The 22,690-nt window shown below is 37.1% G+C and overlaps 1 protein-coding gene across 1 annotated transcript in view; it reads right to left on the bottom strand.

Annotated features, from left to right (window-relative positions):
* Nucleotides 1-22,690, bottom strand: part of PAK2 (p21 (RAC1) activated kinase 2) — an 87,032-nt gene that overhangs the window by 26,810 nt on the left and 37,532 nt on the right. Inside the window, exons 2-7 of the mRNA XM_008064235.2 lie at nucleotides 14,792-14,999; nucleotides 5,264-5,364; nucleotides 4,766-4,913; nucleotides 2,976-3,007; nucleotides 1,878-1,985; nucleotides 59-191 (exon numbers count right to left, since the gene is read on the bottom strand). Of these exons, the coding sequence (XP_008062426.1) occupies nucleotides 59-191; nucleotides 1,878-1,985; nucleotides 2,976-3,007; nucleotides 4,766-4,913; nucleotides 5,264-5,364; nucleotides 14,792-14,978 (709 nt within the window). The 5' untranslated portion in view covers nucleotides 14,979-14,999. The remainder of the gene's footprint in view (nucleotides 1-58; nucleotides 192-1,877; nucleotides 1,986-2,975; nucleotides 3,008-4,765; nucleotides 4,914-5,263; nucleotides 5,365-14,791; nucleotides 15,000-22,690) is intronic.

Raw genomic sequence — 22,690 nt, 5'->3', positions numbered from 1 at the left:
GGGCCAAATATTTTAAAAGTTGTTAATGTAAGAATAATGTAAAATGTAGATAACATACTTAATTTCTCCATAATCTCTTCATCTGTCATCTTGGTCTTCTTCTTTTGCTTGTCTGAAGACTTAGCACCGCTGTCAACAGTACTGTCGCCAACTGGTGCAGGAATAGGGTCAATCACAGACCGTGTGTAAATCTGCAGAGACAGAGTTCATTACTGAGATTTAAGGAATAGTATTTTCAGATATTCTTACTGGCATACTATTCAGGTCTTTGATTTTTAGCCTAAACTAAGTTGTCTGCTCCTCTGCTCTAAATAATGAGAATAATATTCTCAGACTGTAAAAGACATGTAACTAAGAAGAATACACGTGGAACATTTTTTCTTTGGCAAAGCACATATATGTTTTAAAAGTTTGTCTTGCAAAATAGTAGGTCCATGAATGAAATTTAAGTGGGACTGAAATGGTACAATTATGTAGCATAAAGCGAAGTTTAAAAATCATGTTTTTAATCACAAAAGACAAATAAAATGCAAAAGGATAGAAACCTTGATGTTGAAATAACTATTAATTCTCACAAGTTTTTATGCAATTATAATGCATTTTATAGAATTATAATGCCTGTAATGTCTGAAATTTCATTTCAAACACCAGTTCTAAAGGGACAAAGAAAATGAAAACCTCAACCATGCACCAGAATCCAGCGGCAGGCCTCAGAGCCTGGCCTCCAGTCCTGCTGGTGCCACATCCCATCCTGAGGCACAGCACCCTCTCAGCCCCTTATCAGTAGAGAGAGAAGGATGGCAGTTGTGGTGGTTCCTCCCTTCTGGCTCCATTTAAGGTTGTTACTGTTAAAATTCTCCCTCACCTGGTTAGGATTTTCATTCTTTTTTTTTTTTTGGAATAGGAATCTTATTCTGTCGCCTAGACTGTGGTGCAGTTGTACACGTACGGCCACCACAGCCTTGACCTGCAGAGCTCAGGTTATCCTTCCACCTCAGTTTTCCAAGTAGTTAGAACTACAAGCACATGCTACCACACCTGGCTAATTTTTGGTTTTTTTTTTTTTATTGTAGAGACAAGGTCTCGCGCCAAGTTGCCCAGGATGGTCTTGAACCCCTGGCTTCAGACAACCCTCTTGCCTCTGCCTCTCAAAGTACTGGGATTACAGGTGTGAGCCACCACACCTGGCAAAAAATTTCATTCCTAACTGCCTCTTGAATGAAGGCTTTGAGAAAAATTTAAAACAGGAGATAAAAAATATAATCTGGAAAGAGGAAAGATCTAAGTTTTAGATAAACAGAGAAAGCCAGAGGAATAGATAAATTCTCTGGAAAAGAAGGGATAATATAAAAAGAGAAAAAGACAGTGAGTTAAGTATCTTAACTTTTAGGACATTATTACATTTTAATTTTCAAAAAACTAGTTTTTGATGAGTGGTCTTTAGGTAAAGATCTCTTAGTTAAGTTTCCCCATGGTAAGTCAAATACAGACTGCTGGGGTTTTTTGGGGGGTTTTTTGAGTCAAGGTCTCACTGTAGCCCAGGCTGGAGTGCAGTAACACAATCATGGCTCACAGCAGCCTTGACTTGACCCTCGACCTTCTGGGCTCAGGTGATCCTCCTGTCTCAGTCTCCCAAGTAGCTGGGACTACAGGCACACACCACCATGCCTAGCTAATTTTTCTTCTTTTTTTGGTAAAGACAAAGTCTTGTTATGTTGCCTAGGTTGGTCTCAAACTCCTTAACTCAAGCAATCCTCTCAGCTTACTCTCACAAAGAGCTGGGATTATAGGTATGAGCCACTGCACCCATAGATTGCTGTTTTTTAAAACACACATGCACAGACACACACAGCCCAGTTTACTAATTAAACGCTCACTGATTTTGTATGATCTGGTCGTGGGGCAATAACAGGAGGAGCAGTCTCTTCATCATCATCGTCTTCCTCTGTTACTACTGCTGCTGTTTCTGATCCCTTGGCATTCAGCTATATTTATCATATGAGCAAAGGAAGACAAGTCAAATAGGTTAAAATATGACTATCTTTTTTAACATACTTGAAAAAGTTTATTTATTTGATAGCTCATTTCAAAACCATTAAGTCTCACTGGTTCTATTATCATTTAAAAAGTAAAGGTGATTCTATAAATTATGAAAAAGTAAATGAAATAAACAGATATGGTGAATATCAAATATTCTTGAGAGTACTGTTTACACCCTTTAAATAAATACACCTATACAATGCCCTAAAAGTAATCAACCAATATATTTGTTAATACCAAAAACAAAATTCTCCTGGGCTCTGTATATGTCAGAGTCATTTTGGGACATTTAAAACAGCCAGATATACTCAGAAAAGGTGTTGGCTAATGCGGCAAAAGGGCAAGGAGTTAACTTTTATATGGAGCGTATTATGTGCCACACATAGGTAGGCAGGTATTTCACATATTGTCCCATTTTGTCCTCATATAACACAGGAGATTGTTTTCCTCCAATCCAGGAACTAAAAATAAAACCATCACTGTTTCCAAGAGGTAATAAAGTAACTGTGTTTAGATGATAACCAGCTTTAGACTCAAAGACTGACAAGGTTTAGCTGTCCAGTACCTTCCCACAGTCTATATTTGGAGACTAGGACCTGAAAGAGAAGTGGATGGGGTAAAGGTGGGGACAGGAAATATGCTAGCAATTCTTTGTACTCAACTTTGCATATGTAAACATTACCAAAAGTAGCCAGACTGCTCCGAAAGTCATTATACATTTTAGTTACATTAAGTATCATACCAAGGAATTTTTATTTACTTAATATGGTTTTTTCAACTAATCAAGTGGCAAGCTAAAAATGCATATTAAGTAGCTATTCACCTCTAAATTACAAGTATTCCAAATTACTGTAGAAAGCAAAATAAAATCTGAGATTTGTTTTGGGTAACTTAAATGAGAACAAGAGCTACAAGAAATGACATCATTAACTTACTGCTGGTGTTCCAGAAGGGAAGCCATCTTTTTCTGGATATGAAACAAAAAATAATGTTAGCAATTCAAGAAATAACATTTTTAGATGATAAAAGGAAAAAAAGTAAAGCAGAGCAAATGAAATTTCTGAAACTGATTTCATTTTAAGTTGAGTTAACTCTTGAGAAAAATAACAATACTGGTATTTAAATAAGAATTTTATATAAGACCAAGCTAATGAATCTAAAATTTTCATGAAACTCTGTAAATTTACTAACAATCAACAGATTATATACTTAAAATGGGTGAATTGTATTGCATGTAAACTATTCCTCAATAAAATTATTAAAACTTGTTTGAAATTGTATCCCTCAATCTGTATTTATTCATAAAGATACTATCTCCAAAAAACTACCTACTGAGGAACTTACAGCAATCATTCTGACTATGGCAACTGTACAAAGTAAAATCTTGACAGTTTTGTTTTTTCTTTTCTTTTTAAAATGCCTAGAGACTGAAAGTGGTTGCCCATGCCTATAATCTCAGCACTTTGGAAGCCAAGTCAGGAAGATCCTTTGAGCTCAGCAGTAAAATTTTCTAAAAATGTGCTGGGTGAGGTGGCTCATGCCTATAATCCCAGCACTTTGGGAGGCTGAGGTAAGAGGATTGCCTTAGTCCATGATCTCGAGACCAGCCCAGACAACATGGTGAGACCTTGTCTCCACAATAAATCAAAAAATTAGCCAGGCATGATGACACATGCCTATAGTTCCAGCTATTTGGAAGACTGAGGCAGAAGGTCGAGGCTGCGGTGGCTGGCCATTAGTGTGCCACTGCACTCCAGCCTGTGCAACAGAGTGAGACTCCAACTCAAAAAAACAAAAACAAAAAAAGCCCAGAGACTTGGGGGGGGGGAAATATATATATATCTTATATATATAATATTTAGATTATAGTTATATATAAAATGTGTGTGTATATATATATATTTGATGAAAAAAGCTACCATTTTCTGGTCAAACATTGATTCTTTTAAAGAAAATTATTAATTTACACAGACTTACTAGTTGACACAAAAGTTCCAGGAACAAGTCTGACCTTTTCTTAAGGGTGTACTAAACAAAAAAGGCCAAGATCACTTGCAAAGAGGTTTCTATTTCTTCCTTGAGCATAGCTTTTATTTCTGTGAATATGTGATTCATATCCTTAATATGCAGGCATATTAAGTACAATTAATTAAAACCACATGTGTGATTTTAGGTCAATTGTATTGTTTTAAAAATTACATGTAAGACTTCAGGCAGAGAAACAAGTGACATCGTAAGGATGTAGTGAACAAAATCTTAACTGAGGGAAACAGGAAAAATGATCCTGTTTCTTTAGCAAATAAATTTTACAAGAAAAGACAGCGTGAACCAATGTGAGAAAGGAAAAGTCTAAATATCAAAAGAGAGATAAGACATAGCAAACTGTAGTGAATGGACTTTATTCTGATCCTGATTTGAATAAACTGTTTTTAAAAACCACTATACATCAATTCTTAGATCACTGGTTTGCTCAGAAACAAAAGGCTATATCTCAGATACTATAAGGTTAAGACAGTACTGAGATCCAAACTATGGTTAAAAACTGCCCCCATCAAAAAAAGAAAAAAAAACTGCCCCCGTCAGTCTACAAAAGGCAGAATCTACGCTGGGAGAAAAGTAGAGACAAGAACCAACGTCTAACTTTTTATTTTTCCAGAAGTAATCATTTCATCTAGAAGTGTTTTGCCAACTGTCCACTGGATTCAGCCTTTTACCATGGTCTTACCGGGAGGAGTAAAGCTCAGATATTTCTGTTTCACTGTGTTGGAGTCGTAAAACTTTAAGACATCCAGCACAGCCTGAGGGTTCTTCTTTTGCTCTAGTTTGGTGATATTGGAGGTCTGTAATAATCGAGCCCACTGTTCTGGCATTCCCTAACAAAAAAGATATTCAGAAATTAGCTGTGGTCTAAATTTCTCTAATAAAATCAAAATCCAGAGATAAATGACAAAATACATCAAACAAACCAATCTACATTATTGTAGGCTTGACTAAATTCTAACAGGTTTCGCTTTCTACATCTATTTTGCATAATTATAATTAAATAGACTCAGCATGCTAAGAAAAAGATATATCCAACCACTAACACTTTTATAAGTAGCCAAAACAGTAAGAATTCACAGTTAACACAGGGATAGAAAAGTAAACTTTAAACTTAATGCTGAAGGAAAATGTTTGAGAGCTATTTTAATGTTTTAAATGAACCCCAACTAGGTAAACTTACAGTGAATTCTCCAGTAACAGCATCAAAGCCAACATGAATGGTGTGTTCAAAATCAGATGGAGGAGAAATTTCTGGCCGTTCCTTTTCTTTCTTTTTACTTCCTAGAGGGAATTAAAAAAAAAAACCTATTTAAATAAGGTTAGTAAAGGTACTTATAATCAAGTTTATATTTTTCCTAAAACAAATTAGGAACAAATTTATTCTAGAAAGGATTGAAAAACAAAGTAAAGCAACCTGTCCTGCCACAAAGGAGGGGTGGGGACAACCAGAATGTGTACCGATTGAAGAGGTACACGATCTACCAGCACTAGGCCTGAGTAAAAGGGTACAAGCAGAAGAGGCATCCCCTTAATAAGGGTACTGGTTCTCTCATAAATAAAAGGCTATATCTCAGATACTGAGCAACTTGGAAAACATAGCATATCAAATCCAATTTCCATTTAGCGATATGCATCCAGAAAGTAAAACTCACCTCACTATGATTGTATAAGTCAAAGACACCATAAAAACAAGTCGTTTACAAAGGTCACCTCTCCTTTCTTGTGCAACCCTACTCCTTTCTTTTTACTGGAATTACTAACTGCCACATTTAAAAACTACTCAGTTTTTTTATGGCTCCACCATAAATTATTTTTGCAACATTTCTGTCAGATCCTATCAATTATATTCTTTGTAGATTCAAACATATCAGTTTATCTTTCCACGGCCACCTTCCATTCTGTTTCTCCTGTTCTAATTTGCAGTAGTTCAAAAGCCTGAGCTCCCTATACAGCTGCCGCCCCACGACAGTCTTTCACTTCTGCCCGATGCTAGAATCTATTTTCTGGATTCTCTGTTTGAAGAAAATTTCTTAACTGAGTTTTCTGATCCATAACAACAGCAAAATCTCTCCATTTGTTTAGGTCTTTTAAAATTTCTCTCAGCAATGTCTGTAGTTCTCTTAGGCCATTTCATACTTCTACATCAGAATACCACAGACTAGGTAATTCATAAGGAATAGAAGTTTATTTGGCTCTTAGTTCTAGAGGCTAAAAAGTCTAAGACCAAGGGGCCACGTCTAGTGAGGGCTTCCTTGCTGCATCCTAACATGCAGAAGGCATCACACTGTAAAACAGAGTATAGGAAAGGGCCCAAATTTGCTTTTATACCAACACATTTCAATGACCATGACATTAATCCATGCATGAGGACTCTGATCATCTCTTATTAGGTCCCACCTCTAAACTTCTGCCCTGGGGATTAAATTTCGAATATATCAAAAGAAAAAAAAGTTTCCATCACATGAACTTTGGGGGACACATTCAAACCACAGCAGTAGTTATCAGTGTAGAGAGTACAGAGCTGTCACTGTTTCGTCAGATTTCTGCTTCAGTATTTCATAATTCTGGATGCTACTGCAAATGGCAGTTTTAAAATTTCAATTTCAACTGTTCACAGCTAGCATACAGAAACACAACTGAATCTTAAATACTGACCTTATATCCTGAAACTTTATTATATTTACTTCCTTTAATAATTCTGTAAATATCATAGGATTTTCTATATACATTTAATCATGTTGTTGGCTAATAAAGTCAGGTTTATTTCTTCCTTTTCAGTCTGGATTCCTTCTATTTCTTCTTATTATTTTTTTGCCTTTACTGCACTGGCTAGAACCTCCAGTGTACTGCTGAATAAAAGTGATAAGAAGGGAAATTCTTGTATTTTCTTCCTGATTTAAAGGAGAAAACAGTTATTCTTTTTACCATTAAGTTTAATAGTAAACTTAAGCCAGTGGTAGGTTTTTTAAAGATGTCCTTCATCAGGTTAAGGGCATTCTCTGTCTCATCCTATCTGAGTTCTGGGATACTGCTGGTGATAATTTCAGTACTGTATATTTATTCCAGTTTTCATAGGGGGAAGGGGTGATTGAAGCCAGTTTGTTTCTAGATCACCACTTTGGAACTGGAAGTCCCTATTTTCTTCATTCTATTTAATTTGTTCATTACTTAGATCATTATTAGTTAGATCTTACAATTTTTTTTTTTTTTGGTAGAGATGAGGTCTCAAACACCTGGGCTCAAGCAATTCTTCCACCTCAGCCTGTAGCTCTCGGGCACTCTCACCTAGGCCTCTTAAAGTACTGGGATTACAGGTGTGAGCTTCCGCACCGGGTCTTTGTATTGGTCTTTCACTCTCTGAGAGAATTTTCTTGACTATTTTCCAATCTTCTTCCTATTGATAACTTTTGTTTTGGTAATGTTAAATGTTGATATTTCAAGAATTATTTCTCACTGATCTCTGATCATTCTTTCTCTAAGAATCTTTTGCTTGTTTCACAGATTCAATTTATCCTCTCTTTGAAGATTATGTGGTATATGCCTATGTATAGGAAGGGGTTTTTGGTTTTTCTCCCTACATTGTCTGTTTTTTTTCTAAGTTCTTCTTTTCCCCTAATTGTTTTGGACTTCCTTATGGTTTAAAGGTTTTTCATAAATATCTGGTGATCTTTTGCTACCTACTCCTACAGAAAAGTATTAAAAAGCTAACTGGGAGATAAGTTGGCCTTTTTACCAAAGATGAGGACAGGATGCAAGCTATCTGAAATAAACATTTTTTTCCAGGCCATTCTGTTTATTCAGAGAAAATCTTCAATCTCTTGGCTGAGGGCTATGAATCAGGCTACTATCACAACCTTTTAAGCTACATTTGAGCTAGAGTCTAAGGCAAAGACAACAACAACAATAACAAAAACAAACAAACCTCAAAAAAACTCCATATCTGTATGAAAGGAATTATCTTCTGTTTCTAGTCTAACAATCTAGCAATTACTCCTTTGTTCTTTTGACCTAGAATAGTTTCAAGTATGTAAAACTAAATATGTTCTATGACACAGAAAGGCATTCTCTAGGAAATAAGCAGAGAAATTTGGGTGAACATTTTTAATATTAGCATTAGATTTTTAGACAAGATATTTACAGATATAAGTCATAGCCCACCGGAAGTGAAGGTGCTTATAAGTTGAATAACTCATTGTGAAAATTTCTTTAGTTAAGAAATACTATACCACTCAACACTAGTTATCTGAACGAAGCTTAAAAAATCAGACAGGACAATAGCTCATGACAATTTTCATTATTAAAACTAACAGAAGCCAGGCGCGGTGGCTCACGCCTGGAATCCCAGCACTTTGGGAGGTGGAGGCAAGAGGATTGTCTGAGACCAGGGTTTTGAGACCAGCCTGAGCAACACAGTGAGACCTGGTCTCTACAATAAAAAAATCAATCAGGAGTGGTGGTGCATGCCTGTGGTTCCAGCTACTTGGAAGGCTGAGGCAGATAAACTGTCTGAGCCCAGCAGGTCGAGGCTGCAATGGTCATGAGCAAGCCACTGCACTCTAGCCTGGGAGACAGAGTGAGACTTCAACTCAAAAAAAAAAGCTACTAGAGACTGGTTAAGCCATTTCTCACCTGGGCTACTGAAAGCCTCCTAACTGGTTTCCGATGTCAGTCTTATACTCATTTTCACAATGAGTTATTCAACTTATAACCTTTTTTCTATAAGCTACCAGTCTCTTCTACCTAAAACAGAAAGGTGACCAGGTCTCTCCACCATTTAAAAATGTGTAACAGGGCCAGGCACGGTGGCTCAGCCTATAATCCCAGCACTTTGGGAGGCCGAAGTGAGAGGATTGCCTGAGCCCCGGGGTTCAAGACCAGTCTGGACAACTTGCTGAGACCTCATCTCTACAATAAATCACAAAAACTAGCTGGGTGTGGTGGCATGCATCTGTAGTTCCAGTTACTTGGAAGGCTGAGGCAGAAGGCTCACCTGAGCCCAGCAGGTCAAGGCTGCAATAGACGTGAGTGTGCCTGCCACTGCACTCCAGCCTGGGGACAAAATGAGACTGCAATTCAAAAAAAGAGAGAGAGAAAAGACAAAGATACTGCTGAAAGAGTAAAGGGAAAATCACAACCTAGAACACCGTATTTATGACACATAACTAACAAAGGATTAGTATACAGACGATAAAGAATGTTAATTAACACATTTGCAACCGGCGAATTTTTCACTTTCCTAATACTGAGAGAGGAGAAAACTGCTGCAAACTTGTCGTTAAGCACAAATGAAACAGTCTTTTCTAAATTGTCACCTTTTTCACAATACTGCTGAAAGTTGCAGACATACCCATTATTTGCCTCAGACAACACTCTGACTAGCATTCTGTTCTTTGTATTTTTATTCAGATTATAAACCTGAAAAGACAGTCTTTCACCATGAGGTAAATTCACATCAGTAGCAACCAGGAACAGCATTTGAAATGACATAAATTCACGTCAGTGGTCACAAATGAGTTAATAAGGAAAAAACTAACAACCCAAAAGAAAAACGAATTAACAACCTGAAAAGATATTTCACAGAAAGCACCTGAGGTCAGGCTAATGGTCAATTAACCTGAAAAAATGCTTGTCACCCAAGTAATCAGAGAAACACAAACCAAAACCACAACGAGCTATTATTTCAGCCCGTCAGAAATGAAGATTCAGTGATAGAAAAGTTGGTGAGGATGCTCAGCAATGGGAACTCTCATCTTCACCGGGTAAGAACGAACATTAAAATACTTTAGAAAGCAACTCAACAAACCCAAGTTAAGTCACACCTGGGTACAGCTGGAGCCTGCAATTCTACTCCTAAGTCTATACCTCTGGGTAAATTTTAAATCTTTGAACAAGACGTGCTTGGTGGCTCAGCCTGTAATCCAGCGCCTTGGGAGGCTGAGGTGAGTGGATTGCCTGAGCCCGTGGGTTCAAGACCCGCCTGGGCAACTTGGTGAGACCTCATCTCTACAATAAATAAAAAAATTAGCTGGGCGTGGTAGCGCACGCCTGTAGTTCCAACTACTTGGAAGGCTGAGGCGGAAGGATCGCTGGAGCCCAGCAGGTCGAGGCTGCGGTGGCTGGGAGCGGCCACTGTACTCTAGTCTGGGCGACAGATTGAGACTCCAACTCAAAAAAAAAAAAAAAAAATTTGAACAGGACTCACACCAAGAAATGCATTTGACATCCTGACCCAGGACACATAATTGAAACAAGTATTTCACAAACAAATTTTACTGTGTGCACTATACTCTAATTATTTCTATTCGTGCCATTTGCTAAACAGATTTCATAACCCACCAATACACTGGTTTTTAAAATTCAGTGTACATCAGAATCAATAGGGATATTTAAAAAATTAAAAACAGAAACAAAACTAATGCCCAGGTAAGCCCCTGAAGATGATGGTTAAATTGGAATGGGGATGGAGTTTGAACACAGAGTTATTTAATTTAATTAGTAATTCAAGAATTGCTAAACTAATGAGTCACCTGAAGTTTGAGAGCTTTGCTCTAGAGAAAGTCTTGCACACATCCAGCAAGGTATATATATGTTCAAGATTATCTACAACAGCATTATTCGTGAAAACAACCCAAATGTCTACCAATAGGAGACTGGTTAAATAAACTGCAGTATATTTATACAGTATAAAGTATACAGCAGTGAAAATGAACAAACTACAGCTACATATATGAACATTAGCTGTGAAAATAAATGAACTACAGCTATACATATCAACATAAATCTCAAAAACATAAAGCTGAGTGAAAAACATAAGTACTGGGAAAAAAGGCAGACAGTATAATTCTTTTTCATAAGAGATTCCAAAACAGGTATGCTTAAACCATATATTATCTGAGGTTGAATACACACACATATACACACACACATTTTTTTTTGAGTCGGAGTCTCACTCCGTCGCCCAGACTGGAGTGCAGTGACACGCTCATGGCCACTCCAGTGTTGATCCGCCAGGCTCAGGCAAGCTGGAACTACATGCGCGTGCTACCATGCTGGGCTAATTTTTTTATTTACTGTAGAGATGAGGTCTTGCCAAGTTGCCCGGGCTGTTCTCCAACCCGTGGGTTCAGGCAATCCTCTCACCTTGGCCTCCCAAAGTGCTGGGATTACAGGCTTGAGCCTCCACATCCGGCCAAATGAACAGATATATTATAAAATCATAAAAAGCACAAAATTCAAGACAGCGCATTTTGGGGAGAAGGAGAACAGGATAGGATGCGGCAGAAGAGGACTTTAAAAGAACTGATTTACAGCTACATGGAAGGCTGAGGCGGAAGGATCACCTGAGCCCAGCAGGTCCATGCTGTGGTGGCCATGAGCATGCCAATGCACTCCAGCCTGGGTGACAGAGTGAGACTCCGACAGAAAAAAAAAATCAAAAGGAAGTACTGATAAAACTCTAGACTGGGTGGAAGCTACAAAAAAGTTTTATTAAAATGTACGTTATGTATGCTGTTGAGTTACTGATGTCAACACAAAGTAAAAAATTAAAGTAAAATTAAAGTTCTAAAACAACCTAAACTGATCAAAAGTTTAAAAAAAAAAAAAATTACACAGTGGCTGCCGGAGGCCAGGCAAGAGTAGACTTATTTTTGTTTGAAGTTTATTTTTTTTTTGAATTGGGGTCTCACTGTCTCCCAGGCTGGAGTACAGTGGCTTGATCACAGCTCACTGCAGCCTCGATATTCTGGGTTCAAGTGATCCTCTTGCCTCACCTCCTGAGTAGCTGGGACTGCAGGCATGCACCACCACACCTGGCTATTTTTTTTTTTTTGGGCAGAGATGAGGTCTTGCTAAGTTGTCCAGGCTGGTCTCAAACTCCTGGCCTCAAGTGATCTTCTCACCTCAATCTCCCAAAGTGCTGGATTACAGGTGTGAGTCACCACATCTGACCTATAAAATATGTATGTTATATATGCTACTGTGTTTATTATATCAACACAAAGTAAAAAAGCAAAATTCTACTTGAAGTTCTAAAACAGGCTAAGCTGATCAAAGGTTACACACACACATGCACACACACACACACACACACACACACACACACAGTAATTGCTTGAGGGAAGGACAAGAGTAGATTTACTGGGGATAGAACATGACAGAATTTTCTGGGGAGATGAAATATTCTATTATATGACATGATGATAGTAACTATGGTTTAAATGGGTGTATTCATTTGTCAAAACTGTACAATTAATAACCGTACATTTTGATATATGTAATTTTATCTAAGAAATAAGTCAAGTGGAGGCAGAATGATGAAAATTATTGAAGCTGGGTGATGGGGTTCATTACACTATTCTACTTTGTATATGTTTGACATTTTCAATCATAGCAATTTTTAAGAGAAAAAGAATTAGATAAGGCAAAGGTATTTATTAACAAGCTTATAATGTTTTAAGATTAGCACTAAAAAGTTGTTAGATCTTGACTATAAACAAAATAAAACAAAGACTTCAGAAATCACCAACAGAAATTGAATGAATACTAATTACAGATATCAAGAATTGATAAACCTAAATGCAACCAGAGTCATCTCTAGGAAACCAGCCCCCTCACTCTCCCTTAGTTAGGGGGGCCTTGAGTTAGCTGCAGCTAAGTAATTCTGGGCGAAAGGAATGGAAAGAAGGGGGTTAATAAAGGAGAAACTGGAAGTTCTCAAAATGATCAAAGTTCTCAAAATGATCTTTTGCAAATATATGTTCAATTTGATCACAAGTCCTTCCATTATCCAAAATCAAGTACTAAATGGTCCATACTTTCTCTTTTGTTTCATCTTACGTTCTTCTTCTCTCCTCAAGTGTATTTTATTTTGAGAATTCCACTATCCCACCTTGGATTCTGGTCCTCCACAGGCAAGTAATTTTAACTCTGTAAGCAAATTCTTCTGGTACTAACCTTCACCATTTTTAATATAACCTCCATTATTTTAAGTACCATGTTTACACTGTCATTTTTAAGTTTTCTCATTTTAAATATACTAACTCATTACTATGGAAGATGAGGATTTAGCCCTCTCCAACAAACACTTTTTTGCTGCTCTCCATCAGTTTTTGGTTCACTGCTTCATCTTTTCCTTTATACTTCACCTAATCCAGTCAAGGACATTTTTCATTCTCAAATAACTCAAGTTATTCTGTGGAATAAACTTAAAAAAAGAAAAAAACCCCACAAACTTCCATTAAGTTTTTCAGCTACAACTTCACATGAAATCTTAATAAAAGCAAAATCAGAAATAATACACAATAAAATGAACAAACAGATTTTCACCTGATCAATGATTATTTTCTGTCAGCAAATCTAACTTCTCTAAGATTTGATTCTTTGTTAATACTATCTCATTGGCTAGGCTCAGAGGCTCAATCTGTAATCCCAGCACTTTGGGAAGCTGAGGCGAGTAGGTTGCCTGAGCCCGCAGGTTCGAGACCAGCCAACTTGGCGAGACCTTGTTTCTACAATAAATCAAAACTTAGCTGGGCATGGTAGCGTGCGCCTGTAGTTCCAGTTACTTGGAAGGCTGAGGCAGAAGGAGCCCAGCAGGCTGACGCTGGGGTAGCCGTGAGAGTGCCACTGCACTCTAGCCTGGGCAAGAGAATGAAACTCCGATTCAAAAAAAAAAATGTTAATTCAAATTTTCACTGACTACATATTATATAACCTCAAATTAAATGTGTATTCAGTATTCTTAGGTATAAGGCACCATACTTCTACTTGGGTTTACCTCTCCACACAGAATATTAGGAAAAATATTCTTATCTCTGCTTATATTTACTACCAGCTACCAGAGCCATGCTTAATGTGATTAAACAAATGAATCCCTTACCCTTATTCTAAAAATCCATTAGTCCATTGTCCCTTATCCAATTCTAAAATCCAAAAAGCTCTGAAAACCAAAAGTTTTTTCCTTAAGTTTGACACCAAAACTAATTTAGTGACTTTAATTTATATGAGATTATTTATAGTCTTTATCTCACCTTTGTGTGACCAGACCAGTGGTTCTTAACTGGGAGTAATTTTATCCTTCAAGAGATATCTTACAGGTCTAGAGACATTTTTGGTTGTCACAATTGGGTGCAAGGTGCTACTGACATCTAGTGGGTAAAAGCTAGGAATGCTGCTGAACATCTTATAATGCACAAGGACAGCTCCAACCAATTATTTGGCCCCAAAATGTCAATAGTGCCAAGGTTGGGAAACGCTGGACTAGACATATATTTTGCTGAAGACACATCAATGTGTTGATTACTGAGGTTGCCCCAGATACTTCTGTGAGGGCACTACAGAATACCTGACAAAAGTATTTACTACTCCAAACTCAGAAAAACTCTTAATTCCAAAACATTTTAGAAGGGTTTTAGATAGGGGACCGTGGAACCTACCTACCATTTTTAAAGCCATAACCTATGGTCAAGGTCTGAGAAAATGAATACGATAAATATACAAATTAATTGCCCCTAACAAGTAGAAGAGCAATAACTGTATAGTTTTTTTTATCACAATTTAAAATAAATGAGCTCTTAAAATAGTGCCTGCATATTAGCACAATTGTTTTCTTTCATCTGTTTTCTTGTTCTCATCATAAAATATATCAATATGGGCAACACAATAATAAACCAGTACTGAGACTTTGAAGACCATAAGAGCTACTTACCTTTCTCTGTGCCTGAGAATATGGAGATGATTTTATTCCTGGGTTTTTTTTCCTCTGGAACAGAGGGTAAAGGTTTCAGACTGTGATTGGCTGACAAAGGGTCTTTGCCTCCAGTGCTAAAAATGGTACTGCTCATTCGCACAGGTGGTGCTGGAGGCTTGTCTTCCAATTCTCCGTTATCAGACATGATTCAGAATTATGAAATGGCCTGAAAGAGATAAACAATCCCCCCCAAAACCCATATAATTAATAACAAGGTAAAAAATAGTATGAACAAGCAAAAACCCCCCAAACAACTTCAAATTAGACGTTATCTACTCAGAATGACATTTGCAAAAGTGGGGGGAAAAAATCAATGCGATTTAACTGGTTATCAACAAATGTAATCTCCCCTTAAAAAGTTGGTAAATGGTTAGTTGAAGGAATGTTTGAAGGAATGTTTGAAAACAGAAAGCATGATTACATTTCAAAAGCTATTCACCTAATCAATTAATTCTGAGACTATTGCAATGGAAAGATATAAATCATGGAATCTTAAAACAAAAAAAAGTGAGAAAGAGAATTCCAAATAAAAAAGTAAGTTCTGACCAGCCAGTCATAGGATATCTCTGACAGGTCCATCTCTAGAGGTAGAGATGGATACTTGGCAATTAAACCAATCAAACTACACCCCTCTAATGTGATTTCATGTACAACAGTCCTGTGGTTACAACTCAGCTCTCAAATAGACTTTCTTAAAGGATTCCTAAAAGGATGTGTCACTACTAGATAAAGAAAATGTGGTACATATACATGATGGAATATTATGTAGCCACAAAGAAGAACAAAATTATGGCCTTCGCAGCAACTTGGATGCAGCCAGAGACCATCATACTAAGTGAACCATCCCAGAAACAAAGAACTGGATACCTCATGTTCTCACTCATAAGTGGCCCTTGAACACTGGCCACACTAGCACAAGGATGGGTTCAGCAGTTGCTGGACACTGCTAGGGAAGGGACAGGGACATGTGGTAACACACTGGGTACCTGGACCATTATCAGGAGAGAGGACCAACTAGAAGTCCAAACTTCACCTGAGTGCAACCTACCTATGTAATAAATCCTCACTTATACCCCACAACTCTAAAATAAAAATATACACGTATTTTAAAATTATAATATATACGCATATATGTAAAAGAAGAATGTGCTACTGATTAAGTATTTGGTCTCCAAAAGTCTGACATTCTAATTTAAACACATTAGTTTCTTCAAATTTTGCAACAGACACATGAGTTTCATCAATCTGGGTACACTGACAAAATTAAATCCAGAGCATGGTTGAGAGCCAGAATGTAGGCACAATCCCAAGATGCCATGATCCCATAATGCCTTGTCTAGGTAGTTAGGTAACCTCTTATCCACACAGCTAATTCAGCACAAACTTCACCTTGTTCACACATACTTATAAGTATATATTTTATGTATTTAAAAAAGTAGATAACACAAACTTTAAATCAGCAATAAAAGGGAGAGAATCCCTAAATTACATATGAGTTCTGATACCAAAGTATATACTAGGAAACATTTCCCCACTAAACAAAGTTTTGACTGGTAACTGGATCTTAATTTAAAGCATTATAAGTGAATAAAACTTCTCATATACACAATGAGAAGAATGCCAACTACTTTTAGAGAAAATTAAAAATATATTTTTTATTTAGTTTGAATGCTAGTACCTGAAGAAAAGTCAGTATATTATAGAAGAAATAAGGAATAAAGAGATTATGTCTAATTCCACTCCAAATCTTACAGGTTTTGTTTTCTTGGATAGAGTATGTCACTAGCAACACTACTGTGTATTTCATCTGCCAAAATGAAGTTTATTTTTCAGCCTCTAAAAATGTGAAAAACATATTACTGAGGGTAAATAGCTGGAGAAGAACTGGGAAAGGGGAGTAAAAAAGATCTTTATCTCTGTGTGAGAAAGACTGGTCCAAGGGGCTGGGATCTAAGATGGTGATGACAGGCCATCAGAGGATTCTAACGGCTGATCATATCACATGGGGTTTGTTTTATTTTGGGGTGGGACACAGCAGGATGCAACTGGCTATTCTTAAGTATGGGCTGCTACCAATGTGTATTATAAGAGGGGACCAATCTTGCTACAGATACAAGAAAGACAAGGCTTAGTAGCACTATGCCAAGGATTTTTTTGATGAATGGATAAGTCAAGACAAATGTTTAGGTTTTAATGTGACCATAACACCCAGGCATGACAGAGTATCCCAAGAGCGGCTCGCTTTCACCTGAATCATCTCAATCGCCAGTTACAACAGAAACAGCCCGTAAAGTCGCAGCTTTCACTTATTCCATGAATATTCCATGATTATGCATATTAAGTCAAAAATCAGGATCATATAACAAAACTTCAAAACATATTTACATACATGCATAGAAAGAAATGCACAAAATTACATAATTAACAGTGATTACCTATAGCTTAGTAAGTAGTTTTCAACTTAATCACTACCATCAGAGCCGTGGTTAAAATAAACTTAAAACAGGGCTCAATAATTACTTAGTGTAACTGACTACAAATTCTATCCCCAAGGTTTGCTCACAAATGGAACAGGAGTAGAAACTGCCAGTGCTAGCCAGGTGTGGTGGAGCATGCCTATAGTTCTAGCAACTTGGATGGCTGAGGTGGAAGGATCACCTGAGTCTAGCAGGTCCAGGCTGTGGTGGCTAATGCACCTTCAATTAAAAAAAAAAAAAATCTGCTGCATGTTGTCCAGTGTGGTGTGGTTAACAGCAAAGGTTCTGGAATCAGATTGCTTTGGTTGGAATCTTGGTTCCATCATTTTCTTAAGTGTGTGGCTTGGGCAAATTACTTAACTGTGCCTCAGGGCTCCTTGAAGAAATGGCTGGTTCTCGGCCTGGGACAGAGAAAATAAAAGATGAGCCTGAAGCATCTTGTAGTGTCAGGAGGTAAGGAAGTACTTTAAAAGGATAAGGATGTGTCAAAGAGATAGTGTTCCTAAAAGCCAGTGTTGGAATGATTCAAGCAACAAAATTAATACACAACTGGATTATAACCCAAAGTCTAAAATAAATATGTATCATTCTATATTGACACAAGCAATTGAATACACAAATAAATGGGGGAAAGGAGACAAATTTTTCTTACCCAAGAACTGCAAATATATGTAAATAGACCTCTCTCTAGGAGTCTGAGCTTAATCACCCTCCACTCTTGCATATAAGCTAGACTTAGTGACTCTCTTCCAAAGAGTATGGAAAGGGAAAAATAACTTTGCAGTGAAAAAACCTGGCAAACAGTGGATTAACCAAGTGATTAGGTAACATTACTAGTGATAAATCATGTTAATATCACTTACCCTCGAATTTAATGTGACGAGAAGCATACTTCACCTCTGTAGCATTCTTCCAAAACATATAGCCTCAGTCTAATCATGAGAAAAATACCAGACAAAACCAGATTGAGGGACACTCTACGCAAGTCCTAACACTATACTCCTCAAAACTGTCAAGAATGTGAAAAACAAGGAAAGACAGAAACTGCCACAGATCAGAGAACACTGAAGAGACATAGAGAATAAGTGCAACATGGTACTCTGAATTGGATCCTGGAACATGAAAAAGGCATTGGTGAAAAAATTGGGTAGAATACAAATAAAACCTAGAATTTAGTTAACAGTAATGAACCAATATTGGCTTCTTTGTTTTGACATACACATCATGGCTATGTAAGATCCTAACATTAGGGGAAGGTGAATGATAGTTATTAAGCAAATCTATCTTTGCAACTTGCCTGTAAATATAAAATTATCCCATAATAAAAAAAGGTATTAAAAAAGGAATCAGCAAATTTCTCAAAAATTAAATATAAAGCTACCATATGATCTAGCAATTCCACTCCCAGGTATATACCCAAGAGAACTAAAAAACATATTCACAACAAAAACGTATATTATGACTGTTCACAGAAGCATTTACAATGTCCAAAAGACAGAAACAACCTGAACATCCATCAACTGATGAATGGAAATACTAGTACAAAATGTGGCACATATCCATACAATAGAATATCGTTTGGACACAAAAAGGAGTGAAGTACTGATACATGCTGCAACCTGGATGAGCCTTGAAAATATCAAGTGAAAAAAAGTCAGACACAAAGATCACATATTGTATAATTTCATTTGTATGAAATATTCAGAACAGAGAAATTCACAGAGATGGTAAGTAGTTCAGTTCATAAAAAAGGTTGACTATTGGTAGCTAGGAAATGAAGAAAATGGGGTGGGACTGCTAGTGGGTATAAAGTTTCTCTGAGGGGCGACAACCTTCTGGAATCAAGACAGTGGTGATGGTTGTACAATATCGTGAATATACTAAAACTAAATTGTACACTTTAAAATGACAAATTTCAGGCCCTGCAAGTTAGTCTCAATAAGAAAGAAATTAATAATATCTACTTAGAGAATAAAGATTGAATAAAGATCAAAAGCTGCTATTGTTATCACCATGATTATTTATAAGAGACTATGTTAGATACTGGAGAAAATAAGATGACTCAGATCTTCTCTAAGAGTTTCTAATCTAGTGGGAAAGACCAATACATTACTTACATTAAGTTAGGTCGGCATGCTCTTGATCAACATTTGTTCTCAACATGCATACTAAATAGAGCTACTTATTTTGTTCAAAGTAGCAATTCTCAAAATATTTTGGCCTCAAGATCTGTTACACCTTTAAAAATTTAATGAGAATTCCAAAGAGTTTTTGTTTATAAGGGTTTTCTCTATCTACATTTATTATATGAGAAATTAAAAAGCAAAAGAAAAAATAAATTTAAAAAAAGGAATTAAAACAAGTTATTTAAATATTTAATTAATCTTAAAATAACAATAAACTCATTAAATGTTAATGTAAGTAATGTTTTTGTAAAAAAATGATTATTTCCAAAATAAAATAAATTTAGTGAGAAGTCTAACATTCTTTTATATTTCTGTAAATCTTTTTAATATGTTTTAGAAGACAGCTGGATTATCATATCTGCTCCCTAAAGATTAGCTGTGGAGCCAGGCTCCAGTGGCTCAGCCTGTAATCCCGTGCTTTCGGAGGCTGAGGTGAGTGGATTGCCTGAGCCCGGGTTCGAGACCTGCCTGGGCAACTTGGCGAGCCCTCATCTCTACAATAATTCAAAAAATTAGCTGGGCGTGGTAGCGCACGCCTGTAGTTCCAGCTACTTGGAAGGCTGAGGCGGAAGGATTGCCGGAGCCCAGCAGGTCGAGGCTGCGGTGGCCGGGAGCGGCCACTGCACTCCAGTCTGGGCGACAGAGTGAGACTCCAACACACACACACACACACACACACACAAAAGATTAGCTGTGGACCATGAAAGATTATGGCAATGAATCTTTGTATTCTGTTACGTTAAACCAATTGATTGCTCTTGAACTTTGAATGGATCTTTTTACCCATGCATAAGTTTTATGATGTCATGAGCTGGTTTATTTGGGAAATTATTAGTTCACTGAATTTTGAAGACATTCCAAATATTGACACATTTCATTACATTTAAAAAAAAATAAAATGACATTTATCCTAGGATGGAAGGGTTAGAAAAGAAAAAGAACAAAATAAAATTCACATTCATTAATATCACCCTCTATCTTATCAGAAAAGTATTTAAGTAACTGGAAAACTGCCAAACTCAAATGGTGGATACACATTTCCTAAAACTTGAATTTTTGCTTTAAAGCTTCAATTGCATCAATAGCAACAGATTTTGTCACTTTGTTTTTGAAAAAAAAAATCTGCTAAATACCTAAGTCTAAACAACTAGAATTTGTGGGTCAGTTGTTCTTTCAAACAAAAATGATATTCCATGAGAAGAGGGGCTAGTTTTATTAGCTCTCTTGTAAAAACGGCTGTCTCCAAGACAAGCATTCATATTTTGGTATGCAGAAGTGCCTTATGAGTACTTCCCACCTTGCTATATGGAATGCTTAAAAAGTGAGCTCAAAAGCAGATATATAAGATAGATAATTTTATTGTTCCATTAAGTACATTCTTAGCCGGGCTTGGTGGCTCAGCCTGTAATCCCGCACCTTGGGAGGCTGAGGTGAGTGGATTGCCTGAACCCACGGGTTCGAGACCCGCCTGGGCAACTTGGAGAGGCCTCATCTCTACAATAAATAAAAAAACTAGCAGGGTGTGGTAGCGCACGCCTGTAGTTCCAGCTACTTGGAAGGCTGAGGCAGAAGAATCACCGGAGCCCAGCAGGTCGAGGCTGCGGTGGCCGCCCACTGCACTCCAGTCTGGGTGACAGAGTGAGACTCCAACTCAAAAAAAAAAAAAAAAAAAGTACATTCTTAAGTGAACATGACTCTTTTTAAAAACTGCAAGCACATGGCCACTGCCGTGGCTTTGATATGTGTTAAAGTAACTGGCTTTTTACTTACTATTGCTTTTGCATTACCGATGCCTGTATATGTCAATCCAGTGTGAAAGGCAAATAATTTCTTAAAACTATTATTAAAAAAAAAGTTTTGACACCATGGATCCCCATGGTACCACAGATCACGCTTTGAGATCTGCTGCTTTAAAGTATATTCCGGGCTGGGCACGGTGGCTCAGCCTATAATTCCAGCACTTTGGGAGGCCGAAGTGAGAGGACTGCCTGAGTCCATGGGTTCGAGACCAGCCTGGGCAACTTGGTGAGACCTCGTCGCTACAATAAATCACAAAAACTAGCCGGACGGCATGCGCCTGTAGTTTCAGCTACTTGGAAGGCTGAGGCAAGGATCACCTAAGTCCAGCAGGAGGAGGCTGCGACAGTCGTGAGTGTGCCACTGCTCCAGCCTGGACAACAAGAGTGAGATTCCAACTCAAAAAAAAAAAAAATTGTATTCCATCTCTATACTTCACCCTTTCTGATGTCTTATTAAAGTGGCAGAAGAGTCATATTTATTTCATCCTATAGAACACATTTTAAAATAGGAAAAATAGTCAACAGCTACATTTCCAAAGCTGATGTACAAAAATTTAATCTTTAATACAGTTGGAAATTCATAAATATGCAACAGTATTTACCATATTGCTTTTTATTACAATATCAGAAAGATCAGTAGACTTTTGTGACTTAGACAGTCACTAAATGCCATTTATATGAGAAGTAACACTAAATTCTAAGCAAATGATGTTCTACAGCAATTTTCAGAACATGTTTCTTTATACTTTGGTTATCCTGAAATTTTTTTTTTCTACTGCTCAATTTTAATGTACTGTACAGTACGTTTTTCTTTTTCTTTTTCTTTTAAACAAAGATTCATTCTAAAAGAACTACACTGTTTGCTTCAGAACCTTCTTGGTGACTGCACACTATAAAGCTGAATTAGCTGTCTCAAATAAATTCCAATGAATATGACTTACCCTTTAAGCAATATTTCCCTAAACAAAACCCCAATTTAATATTAAACACGAGTCATAGATGTCCCTAATGAAATTACTCAACATGACAAATATGATAGCTACAATTCTAAGTAAAATGCCAAAATAAATAAATAAAAGCACGGCTCTTGATACAATATCAATGCCTCTACCACCAACTTAGCTGAGGACTTCACCATTTCATCTCAAGTTTTCTTAGTCTCTATGTCTTCAGCTGTTGTTCAATGGAAGTTAAAAGAAAGCAACTAGCTTCCTAAAGAGTTTCTATGTGTTCAGCTGTCTGTTTAGAGAAATAAGTTAGAATTGGTTAAACATACTTTACTGATCATGTAGAAATTAACTAAAAGTAAAAGTTCTCCCTGGCTATGCCTTCCTTAGCAGCTGCCCATAACCTACAGACTGAGGACTAAACTCTGGCATTTAGGGTCATTTAAGT

The sequence above is a fragment of the Carlito syrichta genome, unplaced genomic scaffold, assembly GCF_000164805.1.
Source record: "Carlito syrichta isolate Samal-C Ts95f unplaced genomic scaffold, Tarsius_syrichta-2.0.1 Scaffold307240, whole genome shotgun sequence".
In the NCBI taxonomy this organism is placed as follows: domain Eukaryota; kingdom Metazoa; phylum Chordata; class Mammalia; order Primates; family Tarsiidae; genus Carlito; species Carlito syrichta.
Note: the sequence above shows the minus strand (reverse complement) of the source record. Positions and strands in the feature narration are given on the sequence as shown.